The following is a 14,944-nucleotide window of genomic DNA, read 5'->3' as shown; positions in this document are numbered from 1 at the left end:
TTACCTCCTTTGACAGTATCACAGTATCAGCTTAAAGCACTTGTTGCAGGCTGCTGAGTTTGCATCTTTTGCTGTGAAGTACAGCCAGACTTTTGATCGCTTCGCCTTGGGCGTTTTTAATCTGTACCTCTGCTCTAAAAGAACGTACGTACCTGGCCCCGCCTACTATCCTCGGAAACGTAAAATGATTGGCTAGAATTGGCTCAGGAAAAAAAAAAAAGCACCGAAATAAAGCACCGAAATGTGCGCTGCTTTTCGGTCTGGTTACTACCGTTTATGTCAGAACCGGTGCCATCATGGCACCGGACACCGGTACCCATCCCTATTAGTGACTTTAAGTAAAGCAGTTTCTGTGCTGTGACATGAGCGAGAACCAGATTGAAATCTCTCGTAAATATTGTAATTAACCTGGTGTGAATGAAGTTGAGCTGCATTAACTTAACACAACAAACACTTCGCAGACAACCACACGCGCAGACAGACACACACACACATACACACATTTGCAATACCACTAAGTATAATTTTTCTAACTAAAGATAATATTTTATTATATTGTATATAGTATTTTATTCTTTTTATCTTATTCAATTCCATTATTTTTCTTAATTTTTGCTGCTTGGGACTTTGCACTGTCCACTTTCTGCCATGACCCAAGAAATTTCCCATATGTGGGACTGATAAGGCTTAATCATATCGCATCTTATCTTTGTGTGGCACTTCCCCTGTCTGACCGCACCACCTCATAGTTAACGTTGCTCACCCACCGTGTGACCATGAAGGGCCCTTGCCACTTGGTGAGTATTTTTGATCTGGAAAAAGCTGCTGCTGCACCCACAGGTATGTAATTGTAGCATCAGATGTACAGCAAGCACTTTTACTCGCTTGGATTCCCTCATGATTTCCTTTACTAACTATCTACAACCAATCTGATTATATCCTGTTTTTTGCAAAGTTGAAAATGAAAATCTTGTAGCAGACCCATCATTTCTTTGTGTTTTGTGCTGTGTTTTACAGGCCCACAGAGGAGGACAGCTCTGAGGCGGACGAGGACCATCGACAGTGGAGCTGGCCATCCTGGGGCCATGTCAGTCTCCAACGGAGCATTTCCTCCTCAGCCTTGTTCCTGCTCTGGAGAGCATACCGCCTCAGACGAGAGAGTTAGTGAAATTTCAAATGTATTAATTAGTTTTTAATAACAGCACAGCTGTGTTAAATTTGGAAACATTAGACCCAAACATTGGAGGCAGCAGGCTCTCCAGGGTAGAAACAATGTTCTTATTTTTCTCCTCTTTCTCCCTGAGGCTCTTCCACTTTAAGCTGGGTCCTTTTTATTCCTGTCTCTCTGTAAATACTTATATTTTATATATTTGTGTTTAATGTTTTTCTGTTTGAGAATTTTAATATTATTTGAAATAACTTTTTGTAATGACTAATGTCAGCAGTGGCGGTCCTAGACTGTTTGGCGCCCTGGGCGAACACTCCCCTCTGCCCCCCCACACACACACACACACACACACACACACACACACACAACACGCACACATATGAAGAGAGAGAGTATGCATAGTATGGAAACGGCTACTAAACACATAATTAGGTCATACAATGAGAACAGGACAAATCAACAATTGACACTGACTAATTAATATTATATTATTGCATATATTGTTTGGAGTTTAGTCTGTTACTGTTACTATTTTTACCATTTTTTCTTGGAGGAACTGTAACCCACATAATTTCCTTAGGGATTAATAAAGTATTCTGATTCTGAATGTTTTAGGATGACCTGCCATTATCCAATGTCACATCTGCTTACCTGTATCTTTTGCTCGTTTCTCCTTCTAGGAGCCATAATTAAATGTATTGAATTTTAATGATCACTGGGTTTTCATTTGTTTGGTTGCTATGGTGATGTGTAACGGGAGTCACGTGGGTGCTAGCGGTGACATTAAGAGGGCGTTGTCAGTCTGTCTTTCACTTGTTTGATTTTGACAGAGAGGAGGGCTGGGTAGCCGTAGTTTTTGTTGACCTGATTAGAGCCTGTGATGTTGTAAGAGTTTGAATCGTGAGCCGATCACATTGCTCTGTAAACTTTTCAAGCACTTTAATAAACAAGCAAGCAATTCCACCTGTCGCATTATTGCGTAAAGTTGACAGCGCGTCAGGCAAATAGGCAGGCTCAGTCCCCGGCCTCTAGCGACTGTGGAAGTCGCTACCCTCCTCCTCTTCTTTTCTCTTTTTTTAAACTTTAAAAACCGGTTGTGTGTGAGACTTTAAATCAACAAAATATAAAATATACATTTAAATTGTTATTGATCCCTTTACCCCGAGTCCTAAAGTGTATATTTATTTTTTTACTCTTAAATATTTATTGTTTGTTTACTTGCACTGCTGTAACTGGAGCCTCGTCGTCTCGTCTCTCTATATACTGGACTGTATGTAGCGGAGATGACAATAAAGTTTACTTTGACTTCAGCAGCGAGCAGGCGCACCGAGGGCTCTCGCGCTCACTTTTCGTGTAAAGAAAAACATCGGTGCAAATTATAAGTCTGTATCATGATGTCTGGTGTTTTCGTGTTTGTTGGTTTGTTTTTATTTTGTTTTATTTTGCGAGTTGGTTATTAGATGCTGCTCCAGCCAGCCAGAGGATCCCCCGCCGCCCCGCCCTCTCCTTCCTGCGCTGCAAGCAGCAGGCGCACCTCGCAAACGGAGGGCGTCCTTACTTCCAGCAAATGGGCGATAGAAAACCAATCGGTGCCTATGCCATCCCCAATATGCGCTGGCATGATGTCGGGGCAGCAATTTTTTTTTTTTTGCCGATGCCCGTGATCCCGCCCCCCACCACGATGCCGCCCCGGGCAACCGCCCGTGTCGCCCGTATCTAAAACCGCTACTGGATGTCAGTTTTAAGAAAGGCTGGTGACTTCTGTCACAGAGTCTGACAGCTGCGGGGATTATATACAAATATTCAACTGGTTCTATACCAGAATTAAACAAGGTCTAAATAAAAAAGTGCTTTATAAGATAGACCTTCTGAGTATCACTACAAAGATTACCAACAGTGGTCCTCATACCACAGTTTGATATCAGTAAACATCGAGAGCATACATTGATATGACACCACAGCCATGCTATCATTGCTAACACTGATAACAGCATAAATCGAATTAAATCAGGACTTGATGAGACCTTTCGAGTATCACTAGAAATATTTTAAACAGTCGTCTCCGTACCACAGTTTGCTATCAGTAAACACCGACAGCATTCACTGTTAGCATACCACAGCCATGTTAGCAGTGTATAAACGGATGGTTTAGCATATATTAGCACAGGTATCAATAAACTTTTTTACTAGCTGCGGGCAGATGAACAGGCGCTCTGCAGGTGGTGTCTAGGCGGGCGATGCTGGGACCAACGTGGGACAGCAGCTCCTCAAACTGGGCAAGGGAAAGACAGTGGTACCGCTGAGACTCACCAAACTGCTCATGCCTCTGGAGGACCTGATGGACACAGGTATGGCGAGGACGTCCTTTACGCTGCTGCTCTGCTCTCCACAGTAAATAGAGAAGGGAGACTGTGGTGGATTTTTGTATGACATGTATACCTATATATATCTAATGTGGTGGATTTTTGTACCTATATATGTGTCTGAATATATACATTAACTTTCATGTAGAGTTTTAGGCCCGCGTGTGTTTTACACACACACAATAAATGTTTTTCATGCAGCACATTCATGAGACACATCTCTTAACATGGTAACAGAGATACAGGGAGTACAGAATTATTAGGCAAATGAGTATTTTGTCCACATCATCCTCTTCATGCATGTTGTCTTACTCCAAGCTGTATAGGCTCGAAAGCCTACTACCAGTTAAGCATATTAGGTGATGTGCATCTCTGTAATGAGAAGGGGTGTGGTCTAATGACATCAACACCCTATATCAGGTGTGCATAATTATTAGGCAACTTCCTTTCCTTTGGCAAAATGGGTCAAAAGAAGGACTTGACAGGCTCAGAAAAGTCAAAAATAGTGAGATATCTTGCAGAGGGATGCAGCAGTCTTAAAATTGCAAAGCTTCTGAAGCGTGATCATCGAACAATCAAGCGTTTCATTCAAAATAGTCCACAGGGTCGCAAGAAGCGTGTGGAAAAACCAAGGCGCAAAATAACTGCCCATGAACTGAGAAAAGTCAAGCGTGCAGCTGCCAAGATGCCACTTTGCCACCAGTTTGGCCATATTTCAGAGCTGCAACATCACTGGAGTGCCCAAAAGCACAAGGTATGCAATACTCAGAGACATGGCCAAGGTAAGAAAGGCTGAAAGACGACCACCACTGAACAAGACACACAAGCTGAAACGTCAAGACTGGGCCAAGAAATATCTCAAGACTGATTTTTCTAAGGTTTTATGGACTGATGAAATGAGAGTGAGTCTTGATGGGCCAGATGGATGGGCCCGTGGCTGGATTGGTAAAGGGCAGAGAGCTCCAGTCCGACTCAGACGCCAGCAAGGTGGAGGTGGAGTACTGGTTTGGGCTGGTGTCATCAAAGATGAGCTTGTGGGGCCTTTTCGGGTTGAGGATGGAGTCAAGCTCAACTCCCAGTCCTACTGCCAGTTTCTGGAAGACACCTTCTTCAAGCAGTGGTACAGGAAGAAGTCTGCATCCTTCAAGAAAAACATGATTTTCATGCAGGACAATGCTCCATCACACGCGTCCAAGTACTCCACAGCGTGGCTGGCAAGAAAGGGTATAAAAGAAGAAAAACTAATGACATGGCCTCCTTGTTCACCTCGATCGTGGCTCAAGAGTTGGGAGTTCGCCTTGTAATCGGAAGGTTGCCGGTTCGAGCCCCAGCTTGGACAGTCTCGGTCGTTGTGTCCTTGGGCAAGACACTTCACCCGTTGCCTACTGGTGGTGGTCAGAGGGCCCGGTGGCGCCAGTGTTCGGCAGCCTCGCCTCTGTCAGTGCGCCCCAGGGTGGCTGTGGCTACTATGTAGCTTGCCATCACCAGTGTGTGAATGGGTGGATGTCTGGATATGTAAAGCGCTTTGGGGTCCTTAGGGACTAGAAAGCGCTATATAAATACAGGCCATTTACCATTTACCATTTACCTGATCTGAACTCCATTGAGAACCTGTGGTCCATCATCAAATGTGAGATTTACAAGGAGGGAAAACAGTACACCTCTCTGAACAGTGTCTGGGAGGCTGTGGTTGCTGCTGCACGCAATGTTGATGGTGAACAGATCAAAACACTGACAGAATCCATGGATGGCAGGCTTTTGAGTGTCCTTGCAAAGAAAGGTGGCTATATTGGTCGCTGATTTGTTTTTGTTTTGTTTGTGAATGTCAGAAATGTATATTTGTGAATGTGGAGATGTTATATTGGTTTCACTGGTAAAAATAAATAATTGAAATGGGTATATATTTGTTTTTTGTTAAGTTGCCTAATAATTATGCACAGTAATAGTCACCTGCACACACAGATATCCCCTAAAATAGCTAAAACTAAAACAAACTAAAAACTACTTCCAAAAACATTCAGCTTTGATATTAATGAGTTTTTTGGGTTCATTGAGAACATGGTTGTTGTTCAATAATAAAATTATTCCTCAAAAATACAACTTGCCTAATAATTCTGCACTCCCTGTACAGGAAACAACATAATGAAGTTGCTATCATGTACACACACACACTATAAACCTACAGTGGAGTGTTTATTTTATGTAAGCATTTAACCCATATATTTGATGTAGTTAGTATTATTCACATAAATATCATAAGATTATCACAAAAACTATGCTATTTGCTGTACTAATGTGTGACCTTTGACCATGGTGTGACCCAAGGCTGTAGATTTGGTTTTGGCATTGGTGGGGACGGATGATTCAACCATCAAACCCTGCCTTGTTTCTTTTTTTCCCTTTTGGTCTTTGCTGCTTGATAAAAAAAATAAAATAAAATAAAATAAAAACGAGAAATATACTTGCCTACATATGCTATTCTTGTCACGGTTCTGGGTCAGTATTGACCCAGCATTCTGAGTTCAGAAATAGTACCTTTTAGCAGAAATTTCTGTCAAAAGATATTAGTTATGTTAAATCATAGTATTTCTGCCATATCATCGTATTTCTGCCAAATCATGGTATATTTTTGGCAAATAATTGTATTTGTGCCAAATTAGAGTATTTGTGTCCAATTAAAATTTCTGCTATGTTATAGTGTTACTACTAAGTCGTAGAATTTCTGTTATGTTATAGTATATCTGCTGAATATAGTATATGTGCCAAATCATAGTATTTATAGCAAATCATAGTATTTGTGCCTCAACATAGTATTTCTGCCCAATTGTAGTATTTGTGCAAAAACATAGAATGTCTGCAAAATCACAGTATATCTGTTATGTTGTAGTATTACTACTAAGGCATAGTATTTCTGCCAATAAGAGTATTTAAACTAAAACATAGTACTTGTGCCAAATCATAGTATTTCTGCCATATTATGCTAGTTGTGCAAAAACATAGACTGTCTGTAAAATCATAGTATATCCATTATGTTATAGTATTACTACTAAGTCGTAGACTTTCTGTTTTGTTATAGTAAATCTGCTGAATATAGTATATATGTGCCAAATCATAATATTAATAGCAAATCATTGTATTTGTGCTAAAACATATTATTTCTGCCACATTATAGTATTTGTGTAAAACCAGAATGTCTGCAAAATCATCATATATCTGTGATGTTATAGTATTACTACTAAGGCATAGCATTTCTGCAAAATCATAGTATTTTTGCAGAAACATTGTACTTCTTGTAAATCACAGTATTTCTACTAAATAATAGTATTTCTGCCAAGTCATATTATTTGTTTCAAATCATAGCATTCGAACCAAATCATATTATTTGTGCCAAAACATTGTATTTGTACAAAGTCATAATATTTCTTCTAAATCATAGTATTTCAATCAAATCTCAGTAGTTGTGCTAAAACACAGTATTATTGCCAAATCATAGTATTTGTACCCAAATATATAAGTTCAACTTATTTAACTCTTCTCAACACCCCAAAACCCGTTCTTCACCCGGTTTCAGCAGAATTGTGAGTTTTTTCACCCCTTTTCAGCACAAATCCCAGCTTTTTCAGGTGTTTTCAACAGAAATCTATTTTTTAGCAGAAATTCTGCTGATTCACCTGTTTTCAGTGCAACGTTCTACTTCTTTACCTCTTTTCAGGAGAAATTCTGCTGATTCACCTATTTTAAGCAGAATTTTCAGCCTTTTACCTCTTATCAGTACAAATCTCAGTATCTTCTGCTCATTTCAGAAGGAACCTTTTCACCTCTTTTCAGTGCAAATTTGAACTTCTGTACCCCTTTTAAGCAGAATCTTTGCCTTTTCACCTCTTTTCAGCAAAAGATCCTGCTTCTTCACTTGTTTTCAGCATAATTTTTCAGTTTCTTTACTGCCATACAATGTTTGCAGCTTTTCATCTTTTTCAGTCATTTTCAGCAGACAGCTTCAGCGTTCCGGCATCCACACAGCATTTTCGCAGGAAATGCAAATTTTTCTAGTTATTATTATTATTATTCTTATTATCTTATAACTCATAACTCTTATGTTAGCTCCCCCCAGTAGCCAACTGTCTGAAATATTCGGTGGTTGCAATAATTCTTTAAGTGTTATTTTTTCCTTGGTATTCTAATTTCACCAAAGTTTACTAAACTCAACAAACTTAATATTACTTACTGGTTACTGGCTTACTATTTTCATGTTGTCTAAACTAAAATGAAACCATCTGAATATTTAAGAAGAAATTGAGACTCATGAGACCAGGAAATATTTTTCCACTTTTGGTGAGTCTGTGTGAAACGTATCCTCAGTTTCCTGTTCTTAGCTGACAGAGGCAGCACCTGGTGTGGTCTTCTGCTGCTGTAGTCTGTCTGCTTCAAGGTTCAGTGTTCTGAGTACTCAGAGATGCTCTTGTGCAGATCTTGGTTGTAATAAGTGGTTATTTGACTCGCTATTGCCGTCCTATTAACATGAGGCAGGTTGTCCATTTTCCTCTGACCTCTGAGCTCAACAAAACACTTTCTCGCTATTTTCTGTTTTTACAACAATCCTCTGTAAACTCTAGTGATGCATGTGTGGGAAACTCCCAGCAGATCAGCAGTTTCTGAAACACCAAGACCAGCCCCTCATGTTCAAAGTCCCTTAAATCATCTTTCTTCTTCATTCTGATGCTCAGTTTGAACTTCATTGATGTCTTTATTGTATCACCATGTCTAAATGACTGAGTTGCTGCTATGTGATTGGCTGATAGTGACTTTGTAAATCCCTCGGGTGGGTTCCTCTGGCAAATTTTGTATGTAATGTGTATCTATATGTAATACCTGATGACAAATGACTGACAGCTTACACAATAAACAGATACAAGTGTGATCATGGAAGTAGAAACACGTAGGGAACACAGCTGAGACAAATAAACAAGACGCCACAGGGGAAGTAAAACTAAACACACTGCACAAGAAACACAAGACTGTCAAAATAAAACAGGAACATGGTGAAACATGGACTGTGACAGTAGGAGCTTGACACAGGGGTTGAGAAAAGGCAGACACAAGAGGGAGTGAGGACACATGAGAGAGAAACGGAGAGAGACATGTGTTTTGGAATTTTTGTAAATAGTCTGCAACATGGAAAGAGCTGTGGTCAAGCTATTTATTACTGTGCTCAGGAAAAGGGATACACACATCAAAACATCACAGGTCTAAGTTATTAGCACTCTGGCCTTGGCGCATCGCAGCACACCTTTTATAATATTGCACAAACTCTGTGTATCTTTCAGTTACAACAGTCTTTTGTCCAACCCGGCTGTTGCTGAATAAAGAAGACTCCCGCTATCTTTTCCCAGGCCAGCACTGTCACGGCGAGTGAGAAGAGCCGTGTGGAAAAGGTAAGGAAGGATCCAAATGCAGGCAGGCGTGAAGGTGTGAAGGTGATTTATTGAATACGAAATAAAGGCAGGCAAACGGCAAAACGGAGAACTAAACTATACTGGGACAACTAAACTACTGAGCATGAACAAGAACACGAACCTGGACATGAAAGAAGGAAGACTATAATGATGACGGCAGGGGACACACGGATAAAACATGGTGGATACACAGACGGACCAGCAACTACAATGACTAAAGACGTGACTAAAATACACACAGGGCGTTTATCAATATGCGCATTTGTGCGCATTTCATGCTCGTGTACTCGTGATACGTCATCAGTCGGAGACCAAGTACTGTTCCAATTGGCACGCATCAAGCCGAGAACGCGAAAAAGTCCCGGATGTGTTCTCGCCCGCCCGCTTTTATCGAGCATGCATCGGTGTGGACTTGGTACAGCTAAATATCCCAGAATGCATTTCGTCCAAAACTCAACAGCGGACTCCCGGCACATCGTTTTCAACCCCCCTCCCCCCCGCTCGCGGTCTTCTCACTACTCAGGTTAAAGAAACCCCAGCAGCTGTCTATAGTATTGAGTGTCCACTAAAATAGAAATAAAAAGCGTTCTAACATCTCACCTGCTTGTTTTATTAAGGTGTGTACACGTATGTACATGTACACTATTTTTATTAATAGAGGTTTCACTACTGAGGTTAAAAATGATATATAAGTCACTTAGATCACTTCTAAATGTTAATGTTTGGTTTATTTCAGTGTTTTATTTGTTCCTGAGTAAACCGGTTTGGCTGTGATCACAGTTAAGCTTCATCACATGTTACTCACAGTTAAATTAAGAGGGGACGGCAGTAAAACTCCAGACCTGTGACATCATCACGCACGCTGGTGTTCCAATTGTACATATCGCGAGTCCGTGCTCGCGCTCGCAAGCACGCACTCACCGAGAACGCGAGTACGCATCTCGCAGCATTTGAGAATTGAGAAACGGCCACAGAGAAACACAGGGAGATTACACACAGGTGGGGAACACAGCTGGGAGTAATTAATGAGACGAGACAAGAGGTAAAACTGAACACACTCACATGAGACGCAGACCTTCACAATAAAACAGGAAACAAGAACACTACACCAAGACGCAGACCTGACACTGAGAGACAGACAGAGAATGACACAAGGAACCTGAACTAAACTAAACGTGAGATACAACTGAGAACAATTCCTTAAACATAAATAAACAGAAACATGAAACTCTAATAATAGACATCATCATAATCAAACCACAACAAGAGAACAAGAAAACAATCCCAGATGCAAAATAAACCAAAGCATAATAAACTCAAAATACTGGGTCCAACGGACCCAGAACCATGACAAGCACCTGGCGCTGGCTCTGAGCTTCATTCTTTTGAGCAAAGCGGTTATCAGATAACAAAGTGAAACATTGTAAGGCTTAGCTAAGCTGTTTTTTATTTCACGAGGTCATACTGACACATACACATACTTCATCTAGGCATGAAAAGGTTACACAAAAATCATACAGTGAAATTCTAACCACATAAATCTAAATGTGAGGGTAAAGTAGAGAGTAGAATTTCCCATCACAAGTGACGGGCTGGGAAAACATGGAATGAAACGCAAGGAGGACAGAAAATGGAGACAAGACACAAAGACGTAACTGGGATAAACAAAGGAGAGGGAGACTTTAACACAGGGGGACTTTAACACTGAAGACCCAACACTATATACAACTCAAAATACTGAATCAGTTGACCCTGAACCATGACAGTTTCATCCTCATTGTGTACAGCTCTGGATACTGTGGCTCCTCTAAAGGAGAACGCCTTAAATCAGAGGAATTTGACTCCCTGGTATAACTCAGAAACCTTAAAGCAGATAATTCATAAGCTGAAGATGTCTCAGTAATGCAGAAGATCTTCATTTAGCCCGGAAAAACAGTATGTTGCTCTATAAAAAGCTGTAAAGCTAGAACATCTTACTATTCATCAGAGATCGAAGGACACTGATGATTGGACAGAAGCAGTGATATCAGCACATGGCTCACATCATACTTTAAAGAAGAAATATTCCCAAAAATATATATTTGTCCACTGCTTGTGTGAAAGAGGCAGGAACTTCTCTGCATGTAAAGAAATCTGCTGTTAAACCAGACCACATGAGCACATCTGTACATGACAGGCTGTGTTCACGCTCATATTCCTGTGTATCATGTGTCACTGCATGTTGCTTATTATGACACACTTCAGTGGTTTGAGTCATATTTTCGTCTCTGCTATACCTAGTGCCTCCTAACTACATTCAGACATTCATACTCCAATGACCAACTTACCCAGGGATACTAATATCTTGTCCAGGGACACTTGGCATGCAGACTGGAGCCAGGGATCGAACCACTAACCTTTCGATCAGTAGGTGATCGGAGGTCTGTAGGTGCTCTACCGCTTGAGCTACAGCCACCCCAACATACACTAAAACATGTATGTTGCTGTACTCTTTACACTTATGTAGCCCTGGCTATATAAATAGTTAATTTATTTAAATAGTTCATTCATTGTGATGGTTAAATGCAAATACAGTCATACAGTCTAATTTAATGCTGTTAAAAGAAAATTGTACATAGTGTGATCAGTTACATGAAATGTGCCCTAAGCAAACCACATGTCTACGTGACTTTTCATATAACAACTTTTGTGTGATAAACCTATTTAGCAACAAACAGCTTGCTCTGTTCTGAGAACATACAGACTTAGAAAAGAGGAACCTCAGCTTTGAGTTCTTAGAATAACTTTGTTATCTTTGTACACACTTGTAACCAGGAGGACTTATAGTCAAAAGATAAATTCCATCTAGAGCTGTTGTTTGTGTCAGACAGAATTTAATGTTGGTGTTGGTCTGATGGAAAAGTAGCTGCTGTTACAGTAACTCAGGGATGGGAAACTCCAGGCCTCGAGGGCCGGTGTCCTGTAGGTTTTAGATGTGTCCTTGATCCAACACAGCTGATTTAAATAAATCACATCCTCAACATGTCTTGAAGTTCTCCAGAGTAAATCCACCTTTGTTTTTGTGACTGCATTACACTCCCACTGCTGTGGAACCTGAACAATAACCAGAACAAAGTCTGAAATAAAAACTGCCAAACAGCTGCACCACTGAGTCACACTTTATTTTCTACGCTTGAAAAAAGGTTTCGTTTCTGATCTGCAATGAACGTTTGCACTCTGTCACACTCACACTGAATGAAGTTCCGGCTTTTATGTCACTGAAATGCGACAAACCAGGAAACAGGAAGTTCTTTGTCATCAGTAAAGAGAGACGCACCGACGATCAGACTGAGTTCAGACCAAACTAGCAGCTTCCTCTGAGTGAGTCCAGCTACAGGAGAGAAAAGTGGAAAACTCCAACACTGCTGCTTCAAGCTGCTGACGCTCCACACACTGAATGTGAGTTTGAGCAAAAACACGACTCAAAGGAAGTTTCATTGAAGGTAGTAGAGGAGGGAGGGGAGCCAGGACTGACTGTACTTCCTGTCTGCTGTTTTCAGCTTCACTCACAGACTCAATGGCTTCCAGATCAGAGGAGGATCTCTGCTGTCCGGTCTGTCAGGAGGTCTTCAGAGATCCTGTTCTTCTGTCATGTAGCCACAGCTTCTGTAAAGACTGTCTGAAGAGATGGTGGAGAAAAAAACAGATACGTGAGTGTCCAGTTTGTAATAAAATATCAGTGTATGATCCACCTTTAAACCGAGCTTTAAAGAACCTGTGTGAGTCGTTCTTACAGGAGAGAGATCAGAGAGCTTCAGAGGCTCTCTGCAGTCTGCACTCTGAGAAACTCAAACTCTTCTGTCTGGACCATCAGCAGCCAGTGTGTGTCGTCTGCAGAGACTCAGAAAAACACACCAAACACAGATTCAGACCCATCGATGAAGCTGCACAACAACACAAGAAGGAACTTCAGGAAACTCTGGAGCCCTTAAAGAAGAAGTTAAAGGTTTGTGAAGAAGTTCAAGTAAAGTTTGATCAAACAGCAGAACACATTAAGGTCCAGGCCCGACACACAGAGAGGCAGATTAAGGAGCAGTTTAAGAAGCTTCAGCAGTTTCTAGCAGAGGAAGAGGAGGCCAGGCTGGCTGCTCTGAGGGAGGAAGAGGAGCAGAAGAGTGGGATGATGAAGGAGAAGATGGAGGCTCTGAGCAGAGAGATAGCAGCTCTTTCAGACACAGTCAGAGCCACAGAGGAGGAGCTGAGAGCTGAAGACGTCTCATTCCTGCACAACTACAAGGCTGCAGTGGAAAGAGTCCAGCGCTGCCCCCTGCTGGATGATCCACAGCTGCCCTCAGGAGCTCTGATAGACCAGGCCAAACACCTGGGCAACCTGACCTTCAACATCTGGAAGAACATGAAGGACATGGTCTCTTACACTCCTCTCATTCTGGACCCAAACACTGCAAACCCAGACCTCATCCTGTCTGAACATCTGACCAGTGTGAGACGAGGAGGAGAGAGGCAGCAGCTTCCTGATAATCCAGAGAGGATTGATTGTTACATCTCTGTCCTGGGCTCTGAGGGCTTTAACTCAGGGACTCACAGCTGGGATGTTGAAGTTGGAGACAGTACGTGGTGGGGACTGGGTGTGTTAGCAGAGTCTGTGAAGAGGAAGGGACGCATAGAGCCTGGATTATGGGTAATATGGTTCAATAAAGGTAAATACTCAGCACACTCACCATCAGCAGAATCCGATCTCTCAGTACAGAAGAAGCTCCAGAGGATCAGAGTGAATCTGGACTGGAACAGAGGAAAGCTGTCGTTCTCTGATCCTGATACTAACTCACACATACACACTTTGACACACACTTTCACTCACAGGATGTTTCCAATCATTAACACTGGTGGTAAAGTGAAGGTGTTGCCGTTGAAGGTGTCAGTGTCAGTGGAGCAGATGAGTTGAGGATGATGATATTTCTAATGTTTTTTCCTGTCAGTGAATTGAAGCTGTTAAACTGCAGCTGTCCTCCTGCTGCCTCGTTGTTCCAAAGCTCTTTGTTTCTCTTTTAGTTCTCACTGTTTCTTTCTGTTTCTGCTGTCCACCTTTTCACATGGAAAATCATTTCACTGTTTCTCACTGAATGACTCCCCAAACTAGATTTGAAATTCTATCAAGTTTCTAATCATTACAAGTGATTCATGTTTCTATTTGATGTGTGTAAATGGAGATGATTTAGTTTGCTGGGATATGGACTGACATGTGTTGAATGGGAGGAGCAGTTTGTTGTTGTCTTCTTGTCTGTTTATGACAACAATAAATATATTGTTGAAACAATGATTCATGTTTAACTCCATATATGAAATGTTTCTGATCTTTGAATTCTGTTTGATTAAAGACTTTCTTCATGACACAAATGAGATTTCAGTGTATTAATAGAACTAAATAAGCTCAGAGTTGAAAGGCTGGAGTATTATGTACGTGCTTCACTGTCAGTATCTTCAGGGGATTCAAAGGAAACATCAAACTGCTGTAATGAGATAAACTAGTTGGGCTGAACACACTTATCTGTAGTTTGTCTCCATCCAGGATCATCAGAATATAATGAACATGTGTGAAGAGCCAAAAAATGCTGCTGTTTGTCGATTCGTTTCATTTATCTAAACTTTCAGCCACTAATTTTGCAGATTAAACAAACACAGTTTCATTTAGTATGAAGAAATCCTCATTTTTAATAATAATAATAATAATAATAATAATAATAATAATAATAATAGTTTTATAAAGCACTTTCAATGTTGCAGTAGTAGTAAGCAATAAGGTCGCTTACTACTACAGAAGGTAGAGCGGGTCATCTTCAAGTCCGAAGGCTGGTGGTTCAAGCTCTGACTACTCCAACCTGCATGACAAATATCCTTGCTTAAGACACTGATCTTTTTACTCTCAGGTGAAGTTGTGAACCATCTTTCCCTAGTTGGTCACA

General features: G+C 41.0%; 1 protein-coding gene across 1 annotated transcript; it reads left to right on the top strand.

Annotated features, from left to right (window-relative positions):
* Window positions 1-12,272: 12,272 nt before the first annotated feature.
* Window positions 12,273-12,972, top strand: LOC120437798 (E3 ubiquitin-protein ligase TRIM17-like; the record flags this gene model as incomplete). Its single annotated transcript, XM_039608349.1, has 2 exons — window positions 12,273-12,422; window positions 12,524-12,972. A coding segment is annotated over exon 2 (432 nt), but the record flags the coding sequence as incomplete, so codon positions are not given.
* Window positions 12,973-14,944: the final 1,972 nt, after the last annotated feature.

This window comes from Oreochromis aureus, linkage group 3 (genome assembly GCF_013358895.1).
Source record: "Oreochromis aureus strain Israel breed Guangdong linkage group 3, ZZ_aureus, whole genome shotgun sequence".
NCBI lineage: Eukaryota > Metazoa > Chordata > Actinopteri > Cichliformes > Cichlidae > Oreochromis > Oreochromis aureus.
The sequence above is the reverse complement of the archived record's forward strand: the minus strand, read 5'-3'. Positions and strand labels throughout refer to the sequence as shown.